This window comes from Lagenorhynchus albirostris, chromosome 9 (genome assembly GCF_949774975.1).
Source record: "Lagenorhynchus albirostris chromosome 9, mLagAlb1.1, whole genome shotgun sequence".
In the NCBI taxonomy this organism is placed as follows: domain Eukaryota; kingdom Metazoa; phylum Chordata; class Mammalia; order Artiodactyla; family Delphinidae; genus Lagenorhynchus; species Lagenorhynchus albirostris.
Window position 1 is genome coordinate 71165761 of NC_083103.1, and position 22301 is coordinate 71188061.

Genomic DNA, 22301 nt, shown 5'->3' on the forward strand with positions numbered 1-22301 from the left:
TGCCCCACAGCATGTGGAATCTTTGTTCCCAGACCAGGGATCAAACCTGCGTCCCCTGCATTGGAAGGCGGATTCTTTACCACTGGACCACCAGGGAAGTCCCAGATAACTGTATCTTTATTCTCATCTCCTTATTCTAGGTTATAAATAATTCTTTTTCTTCAGCTATTCATCATAAGATATGCTTTATGAGTTTTTTTTTTTTTTTGCGGTACGTGGGCCTCTCACTGTTGTGGCCTCTCCCGTTGCAGAGCATAGGCTCTGGACGCGCAGGCTCAGCAGCCATGGCTCATGGGCTCAGCTGCTCCGCAGCATGTGGGATCTTCCCGGACCGGGGCACGAACCCGTGTCCCCCACATCGGCAGGCAGACTCTCAACCACTGTGCCACCAGGGAAGCCCTTTATGAGTTTCTTAACCATCTCCTCACTCCCTTCCTGAATTGAATATAGTCCTCTAAATGTGGTGTGTCTAGCACAGGATAGAGTGTCTTGGTCATGTTCTGGATAGTCTGTTAACTCAGGCTAGTATCACATTAATGTTATGGGGAAGCCACAGCATCCCTTTCACTCATTAATTCTAGAGTCATCTGAAGTAACAGGTCTTCTACTTAGTCTTAGCATCAGCCTATCTAGGTCCTATACTTGTGGAGTTGATTTTTTTATACAGAATTTTTAATCAAATGGAGCACTACAGGAATTGATTCACCCTATCCCACATTAGATTAGAATCTAGTTCAGTTTTCCGTTATGTATGTGTTATCCCCAAACTTAGTTTGCCTATCTTTGGTAATTCTCACTGAAGTCATTAATACTTGAACAGGACAGGTTCAAACATAGGGCTTTTCAGCCTGAGGTCTTTTGAAGTTGTAATTTGTACTTTTTGTGAAATATTCAAACAGCTAAGAATGTGCTGTCATCTGAGCGTTTCCCAAACTTATCTGTTGTGGAGGACCAGTTTTTATTTTTATTTATAGAGTCATAAACCAGTACATTTGTAAAGTGAAATAAAGGTGAATTACTAGAAAAAATGAAATTTAAAAGACAAAATACACGTTCCGATTTTTTTAATTACTAGATTCAAGACATAAAATTTCCTTAATAAATAGAGTCGGAAAAATAACAGGAAAAATAACTTCAAGATTCTTTTAGCTCTTCTAGTTCCTTTGCCTTTCCATGTGAATTTTAGAAAAAACTTCTCTACCAAAGAAAAGGTCTTGCTGGAATTTTGATAGGAACTGTATTAATTTGGGAGGATTGACATCCTTGTTGAGTCTTTCACCCCATGAGAATGGTACATCTCATACTTATTTAGATCTTTGATTTCTTTCATTAGGATTTTCATCATACTAGTCCCATTCCTGTTTTATCAGATTTATATACAAATTTTTTTGAGCAATTATAAATTGTGTTGTTTTAATTTCAGCTTCTACATGATCATTTTATTATATTTGAGTTTTTATGTTAATCTTATATTCTGTGACCTTGCTGAATTCACTTATTAGTCCTAGGAATTATTTTTTGGATTTACGTAAGCTTTTCTATGTGAAGAATCATGTCATTTGTAAATAAGGATAGTTTATTTCTTCCTTTTTAATTTGTGTGCCTTTTATTTCCTTTCTTGCCTTACTGCACTGGCTAGGATTTCCTGTATCATGTTGTAAGTAAGAGTGATGAGAGTGGATATCCTTGCCGTTTTGCTGATCTTCAGGGGAAAGCATTCAGTCTTTCACCGATAAGTACGATATTAGCTGTAGGTTCTTTGTGCTCTTTGTCAACTTGAGGAAATTTCTCTGTTCCTGCTTTGCTGAAAGTTTATACCCTTAATGGGTGTTGGATTTTTTCAAATGCTTTTCTTCATCAAATGATATGGTTATGTGATTTTTCTTGTTTACCTTGTTGATATGCTGGATTACATAGATTCATTTTCAAACATTGAACTAGCCTTGCATTCCTGGAATAAACCCCACTTGGATGTGGTATATACATCTTTGTATATATATTACTAAATTCAGTTTGCTACCTAACAACAAAAACTAGGATAAAAAGAGCATCTGTTTAGTTTAGTTGAGTGGTTTGTAAACCTGGCTGATTAGAATCAACTGGCAGACTTTTAAATGTACATTTCTAAGCCTTGACCACACACTGATTGAGTTTGGCATGCTACCTAGGAATCTGCATTTTAAACTAGCTTATGGAGCCAAGTTGGCCCAACCGTCTGTTTATAAATTGAAATTGCACATTGAGACTTGTTCAGTGTTCAAAACAAAAACAAAAATTTTGAGAGGGCTACCAGGTTTTTCCTGTTGCTTATGTGACAAACATGAACTTAATGCTTCCTACTAGAGGACAAAGAAATGAATACGGTAATAGTCTGTACCACCTGGAAGTGCTTACACTACTTAATAGGTGAAAAAGACATGCAAACACAATTACAATATATTGTGATAAATCCTGTGATCGAGATAAATGCCATAGGTGATCTGAGAATGGACCAATTAATTACCTGGATGTTTTAAGAAAGTCTTTACAAATCATGTATTTGAACTGGGTTTTTAAAAATGGTATAGGGGCTTCCTGGTGGTGCAGTGGTTGAGAGTCCGCCTGCCGACGCAGGGGACATGGGTTTGTACCCCAGTCCAGGAAGATCCCACATGCCACGGGGCGGCTGGGCCCGTGAGCCATGGCCGCTGAACCTGCGCGTCTGGAGCCTGTGCTCCTCAATGGGAGAGGCCACAACAGTGAGAGGCCCGCGTACTGCCAAAAAAAAAAAAAAAATGGTATAAAAATTGGCACACAAAAGAAATGGCATGTGCAAATACAGTTCATTCAAATAGTGGAGAGCAGGTAGGAGATAGTGGGACATGAGGCCAAGGTGTAGAAGTTGCAGCTTAGTGTTATAGCGCCTTGATTTCTGTGCTGAGGAGTTTGGACATTAGAGTCAACGAGCTTAACATTAAAGGGTGTCAAATGGAAGAACGTGATCAGAATAATATTTTTGGAGGATAACTGATAGAACTATGGAGTTAGAGACTGAAGAGACTGGGAGCAGGGGACAGTTGGGATGTTTGTCCATAGCTAATAGAGATGGGTGTGTAGTAGATAACACTAAGGTGGAGAGTAAGGGGAGACTGGAGATGCACTGTACACCAGGAGGTTTGTATCACAGGCTTTTCTGCAGAGGCGGAGAGGGTGTTTTTACCCAGGCTTAGGGGGGAAAGAGAAAACATTTTTCCAGAGGATGTGGCTTCAATTACTTCTCTTCATTTTCCTTCAGTCCACCAGCCCTAGCCATGCTGTGGTAGCCAATGTTCAGCATGTCTTACATCTAATGAAGCAACACAGTAAAGTCTTGTGCAATGATCGAGTAGTCAGCAGTGTTCCTTTGGCAAAGCAAGTGTCTTCACGAAGTGGGAAAAGCAAGAAGTCAGCAACGCCTTCCCCCTCTAGCAGCATTAATGAAGAGCTGGCAGAAGTCTTAGAGACTTTACAAGATGAATTTGGGCAAATGAGCTTGTGAGTTTCAGTTTTTTTGTTTTTTTAGTTATAGTTAGTTCTAAAACCTCATTTAACTTCTTGGTGACTTTATTAATTCTGTCATATTTCAATATTTTAAGAAATATTTGTTGAACACAGTCCTTGCACCAACCACTGAACAAGTTACTAGGACTTTAACCAATACAACTGTTCTGGGTGAAATCTCTCCTTTTTCTATAACTGTTAAATGTTTTGGAGACCAAGGTTTACATTTGGAAGCTTGATCTACATTGACTTTGGCTATACGTAACTGATAAGTTAGGAATTGAGTGTTTGAAGAACAAGATCCTTCTCTAGACTTTCCTTTTCTACATATGTAATGCTCTTGTGGGGGAGGTAGAGATATAAATAATAAGTGCTTTGAAATTAAGAACTCTTCTTGCATTTGCATCCAGTACCTTTTTTAAACTTTTACACTATCACTAATAATATGGAAAATTTTGCTCTATTTTTAAAAGTTGAGTCTTTTTTTTTTTTTAGGTTTGTTTTTATGTGGACCATTGTCTTTATTGAATTTGGTACAGAATTGCTTCTTTTTTTTATGTTTTGGTTTTTTGGCCGCAAGGCATTTGAGATCTTAGCTCCCTGACCAGAGATCGAACCTGCACCCCCTGCACTGGAAGGCGAAGTCTTAACCACTGGACCACCAGGGAAGTCCCAAAATTGAGTCGTTTTTTAATGCGCAGAGCAATGGTCCCATGGTGAGTGAGATGTAGTGGACTTAACCAGCTGACACAGGAAACTTAACCAGGCTCTCCTGTTTTTTATACAGTGACCACCAGCAGCTTGCAAAACTTATCCAAGAATCACCAACCACTGAACTGAAAGACAACCTAGAGTGCGAACTGGAGGCATTAGTGGGCAGGATGGAGGCAAAGGCCAATCAAATAACTAAAGTTCGAAAATATCAAGCCCAGGTAACTGTTTTCCTTAACTCGTTTCTAATAATTAAAAAAACAAGAGTAAAACAGAACAAAATAACCCCTTTTCTTCAAATATGTTAATTGATGCCCTTGTAAGTGTATCATAGAAAGAAAGCTACAGGAAGTATTTTTCACTGTAGACACTTATTAATTCATTGCATTAGTTATTAAGAAATGGTGTTAAGCAGGCTAAGAAAGAGGACACTGTCTTGAAGTCTCAGAGTAGATTTTATAATCTAAAATACATCTTCCAAGTACTGAATATATTTCATATTCTTATATGAACAAGCTTTACCTCTGTGATGAGTTTAAATGGTTCCGAGTTTACCCAAGTCTTTTTAAAAACACCTAGAAATTCTTAATTTCTAAAGGAATAAATCGGATGTAAATATGTGAAAAAGATCTTTAGTTACATTTATGTTACTAATTATATTAATAAAACAACCATGTATTTAGTATCTACTAAGTGCAATGGGAAGTCACACTCCAGGGTTTCCATCCAGAGAGAAGTGTAATGACTGGTGTATTTAAGAGAAGACTGTCACTGCCGGGAGGGGGTAGAGACAGGAGAGAGGCTGCGAGACCAACTACGCCATTTAAGCTTATCTTGATCAGAGGTCACCGGTGACTGCAGTTGGGGAGAAGTAGACAGATTTGAGGTGAGTCTTGGAAATAGAATTATCAGGGCTGCTTGCCGCTGGATATCATGTGGAGGGAGAGGACGGTGGTACAGCTGACTGAAACGGAGAGGACTGGTAGCAGAACAGGTTGGCAGACATTTATTAATTGGTTGCTGTGTAATAGGCACAATGCTGAGTGCTCTATGTCATCTTATTTAATTTTCATGGAAGGCTTATGAGGTGAGTATATATTTCATTTTACAAATGAGGAAACTGGAGCCAAGGTCCTGGGAAGTGGGCATACCCTAAAATGAAACTATGTGACTGGACATAGTGGACATACTGGCTCACTGGTAAATGGCAGAGGTATGATGCAGACTGGGGTCCAAAACCTAGCTTTATAAGTATTTTTTTCCAAAGTTCACATACTAAAAATAAAACAATAAATACAAGCAAATGATTCCTATAGGAGTAATGATCTAATTTGTTTCCTGTACATTAAACTTTATTCTAATGGAACACCAGTGTGCCAGCAGCTAAAGTAAAAATAAAGCTCCCTATGTGAAATTAAATTATTCTAAAAGGTGAAATAATAAAATTAAAAATCCTTTTCGTAGTATTAATACATTACCATCACATCCCTTCATCCATCTGCAACGTGCTTCTTTGTCTGTGCAGACTAGTTTCTAGGATGCCTTTCTCCTTCGTGTATTAAAATCTTGTCTTCCATTTCCCATGTCAGATTTTTTTGCCGCCTCCCTGAGACCTTCCCCCGAACTCCCTTGCTTCTCACTCACCCTGTGCTGCACTTTGGCAAGTCTTAACTTCTGATGCAGCACCAGAATTGATGTGTTGACTCTTGCTTACAGGTGTTTATGTCACTATATATTTTAAACACTGTTAAATGACTAGTACAATAGATTTTTGAAGCCTTTAAAAATATAAACCCAGAATATATTATATGTGTTTTAGTATGAGACATAGAAATAACAGTTTTCAGAAAAATATGTTTTCATTAATTTCTCCTTTTTTCCCTGCCTTGGTTTTTTGGTATAGCTGGAGAAACAGAAGTTGGAGAAGCAGAAGAGGGGATTAAGAACCACCAAAAAGACTCTTGAAGAAGGAAACAGCAGTGGCCGTTCTTCTGCAACCACAGGGACCACAAATAAGAAGGACTTTGCCAAACCGAGACCTGGAGAAAAAAGCAGGAAAAATCTTCAGTTATTGAAGGACATGCAAACCATACAGAATTCATTACAGAGCAATAGTTTGTGTTGGGATTACTGACTGGTACCCGGTCATAAATGTTATTCACATAATCCGTACCTCATCAATCAGATGTTGACAGTTTACTTTCCAGGTCTCATACTCTTACGTTGGAATTAATTAATAGCAGGTATTGAGGGGCCCAAGCTTCATTACATAGGCTTCTTGTGTTACATATCACAACTAAATGTTAACCCATCTAAGTGGAAACCAGGGGAGTTTTAAAGGCCAAGAAGCCACACGTACTCTGTTTCCTTGTTTGAGATGAATTTGCTGTACTGAGATATTGCACTTTGTAAACAAATTACCAATGTTTTACTTGTGGGTGTGATTTTTTTAATAGCTCTATATATCTAAGTAAAATGAGGTTTAAATTATCAAAGTATGAGGCTGTCCCATAGGCAGTGTTTTCTTGAAAAGTCTCATTTTTAAATCTTCCCCTGGCGTGAATTGCCCACTTCTCCTTTTCAATGCAACCATTAAATGTACTTTGTTTCAACTATTGATGGAGGTTTTCTGTATTTAAATATTTATACATATTTAAGAGGATTGTTTTCTTTTGACACTTCAAACATTGATCAGTGTTAAATACACCTTTATCGATGTTAATCCACCATTAAAAATTTTTGAAGACCGAAGCATTCATTTTAAATCAGTTAACTGTGAAGATTACAAAAGCATGTTTAAAACTATAAACAAATTGTAAATGAGGTTTTAGAATGAAGAGAGAACGGGAGGTGTTGTAAAGCATATATGTTTGTATTTTTAGATAATACCTGTTTGTAATCATGCTATTTATTTCAAGGCATTATGGTTTTTAATCTTAAAACTTAGAAGAACCCCTTGGCTATTTACTTTTATTGGTGTACAGTGTGAGTGCAATATTAACTGTACACATGCAATTGTCATTGTGTTAATAATGTAAATCGCAATTTTGAATAGATCAAGACATGTTAACTTTTTATAAATTTGCCACTGAAATCAATAAAGCAGCTTTCTTAAGGACACTGAAATTTTCCTTAACAGCCTGTTAATAAAGGCTTTATTTGTTGCATTCTATCAAAAAAATACACTTTTAAATAGGACATTAACGTATTATGAGGAACAGTAAGAATATATGGTATTTACTACATAATTTACTTGCCTTTTTCATGCTTACATAGATACTAGGCCCAACAAAACTGGATTATCTCATGGCATAATGTTAAGATACTCTTAAGAGTACTAATGAACATGTTAACTAGATATTAAAGCAATTCCTTTTTTGCCTCCCCTGGGATTGAAATGGAGTTCTAGGATTTTATCTAGACAACAGCATGAATTGTAGTGGCTGTCTGGGCACTAAGCTTGTTAGGCCTTTTACTGAATTCATTGTCTACAAAGTTTTTAATTAAGTGTCCTTAGATTTGGGGGTATTTGTGAATCTCCTAAAATTGTGTGTACACCTCTGCTTACATGTACAGTTTTCTTCCTTAGCAAGCAAGGTATGCTTACAAGCGGGCTGTAGACACCTGAATTACATGTTTCGGTACAGTGTGGTGGTGGCATGTGTACCACAGAGGCGGTGGCACAGAGGGAGGTGAGGCATGGCAGAGAAGGGAGTGATGAACAGGGATCATATCCTGGAGGAGGAAATGATGCCTAAACTCTACAAAACAGGAGTAACTCCAAGGGAGAACAGTTCCAGGTCAACAAGGTAAAATGAACAAAAGCAAGGAGGCAGGAGTCTGCCCTTTATATGGGAGAATTGGGACTAGCTGAGCAGTACTAGTACATAAAAGTTGAGGTATGCCGATGACAATGGAAGGGTAAGCAGACAAGTGACAGGAGGCTCAGGAGCTTCGACTTAACCACACAGGCCTCTAAATTTTATATCCCTGATCATAAAGGAAAAAGGTACACCTATGCAACCAATACTCACAGATAAATATAAAGTTATAAAACAGAACTCTCCACTCAAAAGTTTTGTGTAAATATATAAAAAGTGCTAAGACCACCCTCGCAGGCTTCCACACACCTCAATGGATTATCTTTTTTTTTTTTAGATTTACATTTGTTAGAAACACTTTTATTACAAGTGTTTTTCTTCATTACATGCATTACAGAATGGGTATCATTTGCATGCACTGAAATAACACTGCTGAACACAGCTTCAGCTAGCTTTGCAGGAAGTATCTTTATTATGTCCTCTTAACATGCATTACAAAATGGGTGGGTATCACTTCCAGTCCCTAAAATGACACTGTGCTGAACACAGCTTGCAAGTAGCTGTGTTAGAAACATCTTTATTATAAGGGTTTCTTTTTTTTTTTTCTATTTTTATTTTTTTTACTTTTTTTTAATTTATTTTTTATTTTTTTACATCTTTATTGGGGTATAATTGCTTTACAATGGTGTGTTAGTTTCTGCTTTATAACAAAGTGAATCAGTCATACATAAACATATGTTCCCATATGTCTTCCCTGTTGCGTCTCCCTCCCTCCCACCCTCCCCATCCCACCCCTCCAGGCTGTCACAAAGCACCGAGCCAATATCCCTGTGCCATGCAGCTGCTTCCCACTAGCTATCTACCTTACTGCGTTTGTTAGTGTGTATATGCCCATGACTCTCTCTCGCCCTGTCACAGCTCACCCTTCCCCCTCCCCATAACCTCAAGTCCGTTCTCTAAGAGGTCTGCGTCTTTATTCCTGCTTTACCCCTAGGTTTTTCATGACATTTTTTTTTCTTAAATTCCATATATATGTGTTAGCATACGGTATTTGTCTCTCTCTTTCTGACTTACTTCACTCTGTATGACAGACTCTAGGTCTATCCACCTCATTACAAATAGCTCAATTTCGTCTCTTTTTATGGCGGAGTAATATTCCATTGTATATATGTGCCACATCTTCTTTATCCATTCATCCGATGACGGGCATTTAGGTTGTTTCCATCTCCGGGCTATTGTAAATAGAGCTGCAATGAACATTTTGGTACATGTCTCTTTTTGAATTATGGTTTTCTCAGGGTATATGCCCAGTAGTGGGATTGCTGGGTCATATGGTAGTTCTATTTGTAGCTTTTTAAGGAACCTCCATACTGTTCTCCACAGTGGCTGTATCAATTTACATTCCCACCAACAGTGTAAGAGGGTTCCCTTTTCTCCACACCCTCTCCAGCATTTATTGTTTCTAGATTTTTTGATGATGGCCATTCTGACTGGTGTGAGATGATATCTCATTGTAGTTTTGATTTGCATTTCTCTAATGATTAGTGATGTTGAGCATTCTTTCATGTGTTTGTTGGCAGTCTGTATATCTTCTTTGGAGAAATGTCTATTTAGGTCTTCTGCCCATTTTTGGATTGGGTTGTTTGTTTTCTTGTTATTGAGCTGCATGAGCTGCTTGTAAATTTTGGAGATTAATCCTTTGTCGGTTGCTTCATTTGCAAATATTTTCTCCCATTCTGAGGGTTGTCTTTTGGTCTTGTTTATGGTTTCCTTTGCTCTGCAAAAGCTTTGAAGTTTCATTAGGTCCCATTTGTTTATTTTTGTTTTTATTCCCATTACTCTAGGAGGTGGGTCAGAAAGGATCTTGCTTTGATTTATGTCATAGAGTGTTCTGCCTATGTTTTCCTCTAAGAGTTTGATAGTTTCTGGCCTTACATTTAGGTCTTTAATCCATTTTGAGCTTATTTTTGTGTATGGTGTTAGGGAGTGATCTAATCTCATACTTTTACATGTACCTGTCCAGTTTTCCCAGCACCACTTATTGAAGAGGCTGTCCTTTCTCCATTGTACATTACTGCCACCTTTATCAAAGATAAGGTGTCCATATGTGCATGGGTTTATCTCTGGGCTTTCTATCCTGTTCCATTGGTCTATCTTTCTGTTTTTGTGCCAGTACCATACCGTCTTGATGACTGTAGCTTTGTAGTATAGTCTGAAGTCAGGGAGCCTGATTCCTCCAGTTCCTTCTTTCGTTCTCAAGATTGCTTTGGCTATTCGGGGTCTTTTGTGTTTCCATACAAATTGTGAAATTTTTTGTTCTAGTTCTGTGAAAAATGCCAGTGGTAGTTTGATAGGGATTGCATTGAATCTATAGATTGCTTTGGGTAGTAGAGTCATTTTCACAATGTTGATTCTTCCAATCCAAGAACATGGTATATCTCTCCATCTATTTATATCATCTTTAATTTCTTTCATCAGTGTCTTATAATTTTCTGCATACAGGTCTTTTGTCTCCTTAGGTAGGTTTATTCCTAGATATTTTATTCTTTTTGTTGCAATGGTAAATGGGAGTGTTTTCTTGATTTCACTTTCAGATTTTTCATCATTAGTATATAGGAATGCCAGAGATTTCTGTGCATTAATTTTGTATCCTGCCACTTTACCAAATTCATTGATTAGCTCTAGTAGTTTTCTGGTAGCATCTTTAGGGTTCTCTATGTATAGGATCATGTCATCTGCAAACAGTGACAGCTTTACTTCTTCTTTTCCAATTTGGATTCCTTTTATTTCCTTTTCTTCTCTGATTGCTGTGGCTAAAACTTCCAAAACAATGTTGAATAATAGTGGTGAGAGTGGACAACCTTGTCTTGTTCCTGATCTTAGTGGAAATGCTTTCAGTTTTTCACCATTGAGGATGATGTTTGCTGTGGGCTTGTCATATATGGCCTTTATTATGTTGAGGAAAGTTCCCTCTATGCCTACTTTCTGCAGGGTTTTTATCATAAATGGGTGTTGAATTTTGTCAAAAGCTTTCTCTGCATCTATTGAGATGATCATATGGTTTTTCTCCTTCAATTTGTTAATATGGTTTATCACATTGATAGATTTGCGTATATTGAAGAATCCTTGCATTCCTGGAATAAACCCCACTTGATCATGGTGTATGATCCTTTTAATGTGCTGTTGGATTCTGTTTGCTAGTATTTTGTTGAGGATTTTTGCATCTATGTTCATCAGTGATATTGGCCTGTAGTTTTCTTTCTTTGTGACATCCTTGTCTGGTTTTGGTATCAAGGTGATGGTGGCCTCGTAGAAGGAGTTAGGGAGTGGTCCTCCCTCTGCTATATTTTGGAAGAGTTTGAGAAGGATAGGTGTTAGCTCTTCTCTAAATGTTTGATAGAATTCGCCTGTGAAGCCATCTGGTCCTGGGCTTTTCTTTGTTGGAAGATTTTTAATCACAGTTTCAATTTCAGTGCTTGTGATTGGTCTGTTCATATTTTCTATTTCTTCCTGATTCAGTCTTGGCAGGTTGTGCATTTCTAAGAATTTGTCCATTTCTTCCAGATTGTCCATTTTATTGGCATAGAGTTGCTTGTAGTAATCTCTCATGATCTCTTTTATCTCTGCAGTGTCAGTTGTTACCTCTCCTTTTTCATTTCTAATTCTATTGATTTGAGTCTTCTCCCTTTTTTTCTTGATGAGTCTGGCTAGTGGTTTATCTATTTTGTTTATCTTCTCAAAGAACCAGCTTTTAGTTTTATTGATCTTTGCTATCGTTTCCTTCATTTCTTTTTCATTTATTTCTGATCTGATTTTTATGATTTCTTTCCTTCTGCTAGCTTTGGGGTTTTTTTGTTCTTCTTTCTCTAATTGCTTGAGGTGCAAGGTTAGGTTGTTTATTCGAGATGTTTCCTGCTTCTTAAGGTGGGCTTGTATTGCTATAAACTTCCTCCTTAGAACTGCTTTTGCTGCATCCCACAGGTTTTGGGTCGTTGTATCTCCATTGTCATTTGTTTCTAGGTATTTTTTGATTTCCTCTTTGATTTCTTCAGTGATCTCTTCATTATTAAGTAGTGTATTGTTTAGCCTCCATGTGTTTGTGTTTTTTATAGATCTTTTCCTGTAATTGATATCTAGTCTCATGGCGTTGTGGTCAGAAAAGATACTTGATACAATTTCAATTTTCTTAAATTTACCAAGGCTTGATTTGTGACCTAAGATATGATCTATCCTGGAGAATGTTCCATGAGCACTTGAGAAAAATGTGTATTCTGTTGTTTTTGGATGGAGTGTCCTATAAATATCAATTAAGTCCATCTTGTTTAATGTATCATTTAAAGCTTGTGTTTCCTTATTTATTTTCATTTTGGATGATCTGTCCATGGGTGAAAGTGGGGTGTTTAAGTCCCCTACTATGAATGTGTTACTGTCGATTTCCCCTTTTATGGCTGTTAGTATTTGCCTAATGTATTGAGGTGCTCCTATGTTGGGTGCATAAATATTTACAATTGTTATATCTTCTTCTTGGATCGATCCCTTGATCATTATGTAGTGTCCTTCTTTGTCTCTTTTAATAGTCCTTATTTTAAAGTCTATTTTGTCTGATATGAGAATTGCTACTCCAGCTTTCTTTTGGCTTCCATTTGCATGGAATATCTTTTTCCATCCCCTTACTTTCAGTCTGTATGTGTCTCTAGGTCTGAAGTGGGTCTCTTGTAGACAGCATATATAAGGGTCTTGTTTTTGTATCCATTCAGCTAATCTGTGTCTTTTGGTGGGAGCATTTAGTCCATTTACATTTAAGGTAATTATCGATATGTATGTTCCTATTCCCATTTTCTAAATTGTTTTGGGTTCGTTATTATAGGTCTTTTCCTTCTCTTGTGTTTCTTGCCTAGAGAAGATCCTTTAGCATTTGTTGTAAAGCTGGTTTGGTGGTGCTGAACTCTCTCAGCTTTTGCTTGTCTGTAAAGGTTTTAATTTCTCCATCAAATCTGAATGAGATCCTTGCTGGGTAGAGTAGTCTTGGCTGCATGTTTTTCTCCTTCATCACTTTCAGTATGTCCTGCCACTCCCTTCTGGCTTGTAGGGTTTCTGCTGAGAGATCAGCTGTTAACCTTATGGGGATTCCCTTATGTGTTATTTGTTGTTTTTCCCTTGCTGCTTTTAATATGCTTTCTTTGTATTTAATTTTTGACAGTTTGATTAATATGTGTCTTGGCGTATTTCTCCTTGTATTTATCTTGTATGGGACTCTCTGTGCTTCCTGGACTTGATTAACTATTTCCTTTCCCATATTAGGGAAGTTTTCAACTATAATCTCTTCAAATATTTTCTCAGTCCCTTTCTTTTTCTCTTCTTCTTCTGGAACCCCTATAATTCGAATGTTGGTGCGTTTAATGTTGTCCCAGAGGTCTCTGAGACTGTCCTCAGTTCTTTTCATTCTTTTTTCTTTATTCTGCTCTGCAGTAGTTATTTCCACTATTTTATCTTCCAGGTCACTTATCCGTTCTTCTGCCTCAGTTATTCTGCTATTGATCCCATCTAGAGTACTTTTAATTTCATTTATTGTGGTGTTCATCGTTGCTTGTTTCATCTTTAGTTCTTCTAGGTCCTTGTTAACTGATTCTTGCATTTTGTCCAATCTATTGTCCATTCTATCTCCAAGATTTCGGATCAACCTTACTATCATTATTCTGAATTCTCTTTCAGGTAGACTGCCTATTTCCTCTTCATTTGTTAGGTCTGGTGCATTTTTATCTTGCTCCTTTATCTGCTGTGTGTTTTTCTGTCTTCTCATTTTGCTTATCTTACTGTGTTTGGGGTCTCCTTTTTGCAGGCTGCAGGTTTGTAGTTCCTCCTGTTTTTGATGTCTGTCTCCAGTGGCTAAGGTTGGTTCAGTGGGTTGTGTAGGCTTCCTGGTGGAGGGGGCTAGTGCCTGTGTTGTGGTGGATGAGGCTGGATCTTGTCTCTCTAGTGGGCAGGTTCACGTCTGGTGGTGTGTTTGGGGGCGTCTGTGGTCTTATTATGATTTTAGGCAGCCTCTCTGCTAATGGGTGGGGTTGTGTTCCTGTTTTGCTAGTTGTTTGGCATAGGTTTTCCAGCACTGTGGCTTGCTGGTCGTTGAGTGAAGCTGGGTGCTGGTGTTAAGATGAAGGTCTCTGGGAGATTTTCGCCGTTTGATATTATGTGGAGCTGGGAGGTCTCTTGTTGATCAGTGTCCTGAAGTTGGCTGTCCTACCTCAGAGGCAGAGCCCTGCCTCCTGGCTGGAGCACCAAAAGCTTTTCATCCACAGGCTCAGGATAAAAGGGAGAAAAAGTAGAGGGAATTAGTAGAAGTATGAGGAAAGAAAGAAGGAAAGGAGGGTAGGAAGGAAGGAAGAAAGAAAGAAAGAAGCAAAGAAGGCAAGAAGGAAAGAAGGAAAGAAAGGAGGGAGGGAGGGAGGGAGGAAGGAAGGAGGGAAAGAAGGAAAAAAGACAGAAAGAAAGAAGATACAGTAAAAATAAAATAAAGTATAATAAAGTTATTGAACTAAAAACTTCTTATTTAGAAAAAAAAAAAAAGGGACGGAAAGAACCTTAGGACAAATGTTGGAAGCAAAGCTATACAGACAAAATCTTACACAGAAGCATACACATACACCCTCACTAAAAGAGGTAAATGGGGAAAAATCCTAAATCTTGCTGTCAGAGACCACCTCCTCAATTTGGGATGATTCGTTGTCTAAAGGAGGGAAGGAAGGACGGAAAGAAAGAAAGAAAGAACGAAGGTAAAGTATAATAAGGTTATTAAAATTAATTATTAAGAAAAAAAATTTAAAAAAAAACATGGACGGATAGAACCCTAGGACAAATGGTGGAAGCAAGACTATACAGACAAGATCTCACACAGAAGCATACACATACACATTCACAAAAAGAGGAAAGGGGAAAAAATCATAGATCTTGCTCCTAAAGTCCACTTCCTTAATTTGGGATGATTGGTTGTCTATTCAGGTATTCCACAGATGCAGGGTACATCAAGTTGATTGTGGAGCTTTAATCCGCTGCTTCTGAGGCTGCTGGGAGAGATTTCCCTTTCTCTTCTTTGTTCTCACAGCTCCCAGGGCTAAGCTTTGGATTTGGCCCTGCCACTGCGTGTAGATCGCTGGAGGGCGTCTGTTTTTTGCTCAGACAGGATGGGGTTAAAAGAGCCGCTGATTGGGGGCTCTGGCGCACTCAGGCCGGCGGGGAGGGAGGGGCACGGAGTGCGGGGCGGGCCTGCGGTGGCAAAGGCCGGCGTGACTTTGCACCAGCCTGAGGCGCGCTGTGCGCTCTCCCGGGGAAGTTGTCCCTGGATCCCGGGAACCCAGCAGTGGCGGGCTGCACAGGCTCCGCGGAAGAGGGGTGTGAATAGTGACCTGTGCTCGCACACAGGCCCCTCGGTGGCGGCAGCAGCAGCCTTAACGTCTCCCGCCCGCCTCTGGGGTCCGTGCTTTTAGCTGCGGCTTGCGCTCGTCTCTGAATTCCACGCTTTCAGCCGCGGCTCGCGCCCGTCTCTGAATTCCGCGCTTTCAGCCGCGGCTCGCGCCCGTCTCTGGGGTCCGCGCTTTCAGCCGCGGCTCGCGCCCAGTCTCTGAATTCCGCGCTTTTAGCCGCGGCTTGCGCCCGTCTCTGGATTCCGCGCTTTCAGCCGCGGCTTGCGCCCGTCTCTGAATTCCGCGCTTTTAGCCGCGGCTTGCGCCCGTCTCTGAATTCCGCGCTTTCAGCCGCGGCTCGCGCCTGTCTCTGGGGTCCGCGCTTTCAGCCGCGGCTCGCGCCCGTCTCTGGGGTTCGCGCTTTTAGCCGAGGCTCGCGCCCGTCTCTGGAGTTCCTTTAGGCAGCGTTCTTAAACCCCTCTCCTCACGCCCCAGGAAACAAAGAGGGAAAGAAAAGTCTCCTGCCTCTTCTGCAGGTGCAGGCTTTTCCCCGGACTCCCTCCCGGCTAGCTGTGGTGCACTAACCCCTTCAGGCTATGTTCAAGCCGCCAACCCCAGTCCTCTCCCTGCGCTCCGGCCTCAGCTCGCAGCCCCGCCCGCCCCGGCGGGTGAGCAGACAAGCCTCTCGGGCTGGTGAGTGCCGGTCGGCACCGATCCTCTGTGCGGGAATATCCCCGCTTTGCCCTCCGCACCCCTGTGGCTGTGCTCTCCTCCGCAGCTTCGAAGCTCCCCCCTCCGCCTCCCGCAGTCTCTGCCCGCGAAGGGGCTTCCTAGAGTGTGGAAACTTTTCCTCCTTCACCGCTCCCTCCCACTGGTGCAGGTGCCGTCCCTATTCTTTTGTCTCTGTTTTTTCTTTTGCCCTACCCAGGTACGTGGGGAGTTTCTTGCCTTTTGGGAGGTCTGAGGTCTTCTGCCAGCCTTCAGTAGGTGTTCTGTAGGAGTTGTTCCACGTGTAGATGTATTTCTGGTGTATCTGTGGGGAGGAAGGTGATCTCCGTGTCTTACTCTTCCGCCATCTTCCGCCTTCCCCTAAGGGTTTCTTTTTAATTGAACAAATTTGACATGTAACATTGTATAAATTTCAAGGTGTACAATGATTGCCACTGTAGTGATATTTATCACATAATTATAGTATAATATTGTCTATATTCATTATATTATACATTATCTCTATGGCTTATTTACTGCTTGTTGCAAGTTTGTACCCTTAACATCGATCTTATCCCTCTAAGCTCCATCTCCTGGTCACCACCATTTTACTGGTTTTTGAGTTTGACTATTTTAGATTCCACATATGAGATCATGCAGTCTTTTTCTCTGACTTACTTATATCAGTATAATGTGCTCAAGGTCCCTTCATGTTGTTGCAAATGGCAGGATATCTTCCTTTCTCGTGGCTGAATAATATTCTATTGTGTATATATACCACATCATTTGTATCCATTCATCTATTGATGGGCATTTAGGTTGTTTCCATATCTTGGCTATTGTGAATAATGCTGCAGTAAACCTGGGAATGCATATATTCTCTTTGAAATTCTATTTTCATTTCCTTTGGGTATTTACCTGGAAGTATGTTAGCTCAATTTTGAAATTTTTTTTTTTTTTTTTTTTTTTTTTTTTTTTTTGTGGTACGCGGGCCTCTCACTGCTGTGGCCTCTCCCGTTGCGGAGCACAGGCTCCGGACGCACAGGCCCAGTGGCCATGGCCCACGGGCCCAGCCGCTCCGCGGCATGCGGGATCCTCCCGGACCGGGGCACGAACCTGCGTCCCCTGCATTGGCAGGCGGACTCCCAACCACTGCGCCACCAGGGAAGACCAATTTTGAAATTTTTGATGAGCCTCCATATTGTTTTCCATAGTAGTTGGACCAGTTTACATTCCCACAACAGTGTACAGTTGAACACTGTACTTGTAGATGTACAGTTGAACCTTGTAGATGTACAGTTGAACACTTGAACAAAAGCATTTCTGCATTCAGAGATTCAACCAAACTCAGAGTTCACTGAAAAAAAATCTAAGTGGACCTGCACAGTTCTAACTTGTGTTAAGTGTCAACTGTATAAGGGTTCCCTTTTCACCACATCCTCACCAGCACCCGTTATGTCACTTCTTGGTGACAGCCATTCTAACAGGTATGAGGTGTCTTATTATGGTTTTTATTTGCATTTCCCTGAAGATTAGGCATGTTGAGCATTTTTTCATGTACCTGTTTGCCATTCTGATATCCTTTTTGGAAAAATGTCCATATAGTTATGCCCATTGTTTAGCTGGATTGGGTTTTCTTGTTGTTATTAAGTTGTATGTATTGTTTACATATATTTTGGACATTAAGTCCTTATTTAATATATGGTGTGCAAAAATTTTTCTCCCATTCAGTAGGTTATCCTTTCATTTTTTGTCTCTTTCGCTGTGCAGAATTCTGAGTTTGATGTAGTCCCATTTGTTTTTTGCTTTTGTTTGTGCTTTTGGCGTTATGTCCAAAAAATCATTGCTAAGACCAGTATTAAGGAGCTTCTCCCCTTCTAGAAGTTTTATGGTGTCAGGTCTTATGTTTAAGTCTTTGATCCATTTCAAGTTATTGTTTTTTAAATTATGATTTCTGTTAATATATTCAAAGCAGGACTTGATTACATTATCAAAAATTGCCCCCTCATCTCCTCATTTACTATCTAATTAGCCTGTTTTATTCACAGCACTTATCATTATTCAAGTTAATTTTTGTGAATGGTGTTAGATAGGCATCCAATTTCATTGTTGTGCATGTGTTCTTCTCTGGCTTCCCAGCACCACTTTTTGAAGAGACTATCCTTTCCCCATTGGGTGTTCTTGGCTCCCTCGTCAAATATTAGGTGACGACTGGGATTTAATTCTGGGCTTTCTATTCTATTCCATTGGTCAATGTGTCTATTTTTGTGCCAGTACCATAATGCTTTTATTACCGTGGCTTTGTAATATAGTTTGAAATCTGAACGCATGATATCCACAGCTTAGTTCTTTTTTCTCAGGATTATTTTGGCTGTTTGGGGTTTTTTTGTGGTTCCACAAAAATTTTTGGATTCTTTCTTCTATGTCTGTAAAAGAATGCCTTTGGCACTTTGATGGGAACTGCACTGAATCTGTAGATAGCTTTGGGTAGTAAGGACATCTAGTAAAGTCCTCCATTGGATTCTTCCAATCCATGAACATAGGATGTCTTTCCATTTGTGTCTTCTTTGATTTCTTTCAGCAGCCTTGTTGTTTTCATTGTACAGATCTTTCACTTCCTTGGTTAAACTTTTCCTCAGTAGTATATTGTTTTTGTGCTATTTTGAGTGGGATAGTTTTATCAATATTTTGTTTTCAGATGCTTCATCATTAGTGTAAAGGAATGCAACTGAATTATGTATGACGATTTTGTATCCTGGAACTTTACTGAAATTGTTGATTAGTCCCAACAGTGTTTTGGTTGACTCTGGGATTATCTATATATAAAACCAAATCATCACAAATAGAGACATTTTACTTCTTCCTTTCTGATTTGGATGCCTTTTTAAATTCTCTTGCCTAGTTGGTGTAGCTAGGAATTCCAATACTATAATGAATATGAGTGGTGAGAGTGGGCATCATTGTCTTGTTCCTGATCTTAGAGGAAAAACTTTCAACTGTTCTCCATTAACAGCTGTGGGTTTATGGTACACAGCCTTTGTTATATTGAGGTATATTCTTTTTTTATCCAATCTGTTAAAGGTTTTTATTACGAAAGGATGTTGTATTTTGTCAGATCCTTTTTCTGCATTTATTGAAATGATATTTTTCTTGCATTTTATTGAAGTGATGTATTATTACATTTATTGATTTGCATATGTTAAATCATCCTTGCATACAAGGGATCAATCCCACTTTGGTCATGGTATATAATCCTATTTGTGTGTCCTTGAATTTGGTTTGCTAATATTTGGTTGAGAGTTTTTGCGTCTATATTCAGCAGGGATATTGGTCTGTAGTTTTCTTGCATCCTCATTTGGTTCTGGTATCAATGTAATGCTGGCCTTGTAGATGACTTTGGAAGAGTTCCCTCCTCCTTAATACTTTGGAAGTGTTTGGAGGAAGGTTGTGTTCATTCTTCTTTATATGTTTGGTAGAATTCACCACTGAAGCCATCTGGTACTGTAGTTTTCTGTGTTGGGATTTTTTTGATTACTGTTTCAGTTCCTTTACTCATTACTGGTCTGTCATGGAGATCTCTCCTCAGAAATCTGGGGTGTCGCTGAAAAGCAATGGGACCCTCCAACTGCAGCCCACAAGCTGAGTAGACTTATACTTACCCTTTGCACTTTCCACCTCCTCTGCTGGACAGGTTGCTGCCGCCACAGCCAGTGTCACCACATCTCCCTTGGCTCCCTAGCCTCCTTTGAGGTTTCATTCACCCAATTTCAGATACAGAGATGAATCTCTCTCAGGTGTCCTGGTATGCTGTGCAGAGGCACTTGTGTCCAGTTATGGATGTCTGATTCGTTAGAAGTCGAAGGGAGAGAAAAGGAAGCACTGGTGCCACTGTGATGCTGATGTCTTCACTAAAGGATCATCTTAAAGGCACTCCACTTTGGAGACTCCTGCAAAAGGTAAAAGGAAACCCCTGGAAAGTTTTAAAAGGAGAAGTGACAGATTTGCACTTAGATTGCTCTGAATGGAATTTAGATTCTGAATGGAATTAGATTGCTTTGCATGGAATTTCAAGTGAATATGAGGGTATTAAGACTAGAAGTTTTAAATTCTTGAACCTCTTCAGTCATCTACATTCTTTTATGTGGCATCAGACCAAGACGATAAAGGCTTAAGGGAGGGAAATGGAACAATGCACAGAGAGAATGGATTTATAAAATATTTGGAATAGAAAATTTAGCTTTAATACTGACAGACTGGTCACTTAAATACTGTTATAAATTTTCTTATAACAAATTTCAATGATAAAATCATTTTGGTACCAATTTTGCTAATACTGGATGTACTAATAACGGAAATTATACTTACTCATTGCAAAACCAAGAGCAGGGCAAAAGGTTCAGACTAGTGAGTTAACAAGTGAAAAAACACTGATTTTGAGTATTTGATTTATCTGATCAAACTGAACATTTCCTTTAGAGCAGCTGCTATGAAACAGCCCTTTCCTCAAAAAATTCCAAATAACATTTCTGCAAAAGAAACTTAAGGCAAACAACTTAGAACAAGGACAAAGTTTAAAAGTCAGTTGAAATTTTCTTTTAATTAAAGACCCAAGGGACAAGAAGCTCCTTTGTGTTACAGTACATAACATATGGCTCTTATACAGAGTAAAATAGACACCAGGGAGTCAAGTGTTTATACCAGCGCTGAATTCTTACTGTAGCAGCCAAGAAGTGAAGCAGGATTTCCTTTACTGGCATTGAGACTGTAATACATTTTTACATGCAATAAATCCTTTGGTAGACTTAATCATTCAGTGGAGTTATAGAATTTGCAAAGGAAAGTAATAGTCAAATATTTCATGTACAATTTGAGCACAGTACTTCTCACCATATGCTATTTATACAGACTTCAGAAAAAATGTCAGTCCTACTAAACTTTTACATACTGCCTCAAAATTTGCCAGTTAACTTCTCTGTGTTCAAAAAAAAAATGTAACTATAATAAAGTAGGGCAGACAATGAGTTTTTTAAATATGTTTCATGATGTTTCTAGTAATTGTGCAAATGGAAACTAATCTGAAGGATGTGGAATTCTTTGAAATCCTGGATGGCTACCACTTTCTCCTCTCCATCCTCCTCCCAAGCACATCTGTAAGGCATCATTTTGGAACAGCTATCTAATACATCTTAAATTAAGTACATAAATAATGACAGCAATAATTTTCAACTATTACTACACCATAATATCCTCAAGACTTTGCCTTATTATATGAAGAACACGAGTTTTGAATGGTGAAAGTAAATCACTTACTACAAAAAGGAAAAACCCATGATGGGCAAAGGAGCATCAAATGATCTTGATTATGACACTGAAGCCCAGTATGTATAATGCCATGAAATGTCAGTATTGGTTTGGTTTGAAAACTGATGCTCCTCCTTCTGTGCAATGAGTGCTCTTCCATCAAGAAGTATATTTCTGAAGTAGTTTGTGTTTTGATTTTACCACATACCAAAATTTCTGAGACAGCATTTTCCTTTTAAAATCAGAAACTTGTTCCCACTGTGGATCCAGGACTGAAGCATTTTAATGTTCTTTGGGTGACTTATAAGATTAGTGTCATAAACATGTAATTACATGTGGGGTTATTTCACTTAAACCACCTGCACTGCTACAGTTCTAAACTCATCCTAGAGAGATTTAAAATAAATAAAGTGACTTAAGTTCTCTCACAGATGGGTTCTGTATTCAGAAACTTTCTCCTCATGAAGCTGCCACTGTAATCAGAGTTCATGGCGATGACCAATGGCCCCATCCAGTAGCCCTCTCACACAACAGTCTGTACAGGAGTGACACACTGTGCAGGAGAACCGGCTCTCTCTGAGGATGAGGTTGATCGGTTGGAAATTTCTCTTTGTAGTTCCTCTACTTTCTTCTGAAGCTCTGCTCGTTTAGCAAGAAGTTCTTTATATCTGTTGTGAATGGGCTCCTGCAAGAGCAGCACACCCTAAAATTATTTAACTAGGCAATCCTAAACAAACCCAAAGTCAAGTCATTCCAGTATAGAGCTCCTTCCCTCAATGGTGCAATGTGTGTGTTTTCAGCTATGGGAACCACACCCACCTTTCCAGAACATCAGTGAAAACTA

General features: G+C 39.3%; 2 protein-coding genes across 5 annotated transcripts in view; one reads left to right on the plus strand and one right to left on the minus strand.

Moving 5' to 3' along the window:
- The window catches only part of CEP57 (centrosomal protein 57), a 47055-nt gene extending 39707 nt beyond the window's left edge, over positions 1-7348 (plus strand). Inside the window, exons 9-12 of one of the 4 annotated variants that reach the window (XR_009542513.1) lie at positions 3275-3513; positions 4307-4451; positions 5820-5946; positions 6134-6267. Coding sequence is in view for 1 of the 4 variants with exons in the window: in XM_060160258.1 (XP_060016241.1) it covers positions 3275-3513; positions 4307-4451; positions 6134-6364 (615 nt within the window). In the remaining 3 variants the exon portion in view is untranslated. Of the gene's footprint in view, positions 1-3274; positions 3514-4306; positions 4452-4960; positions 5947-6133 lie in introns of those variants that run through there. The other 3 variants (XR_009542514.1, XR_009542515.1, XM_060160258.1) reach the window with 3 other exon arrangements.
- A 13378-nt stretch (positions 7349-20726) lies between these two features.
- The window catches only part of MTMR2 (myotubularin related protein 2), a 102399-nt gene continuing 100824 nt past the window's right edge, over positions 20727-22301 (minus strand). The window contains exon 15 of the mRNA XM_060160260.1: positions 20727-22142. Coding sequence (XP_060016243.1) covers positions 21981-22142 — 162 coding nt within the window. The 3' untranslated portion in view covers positions 20727-21980. The remainder of the gene's footprint in view (positions 22143-22301) is intronic.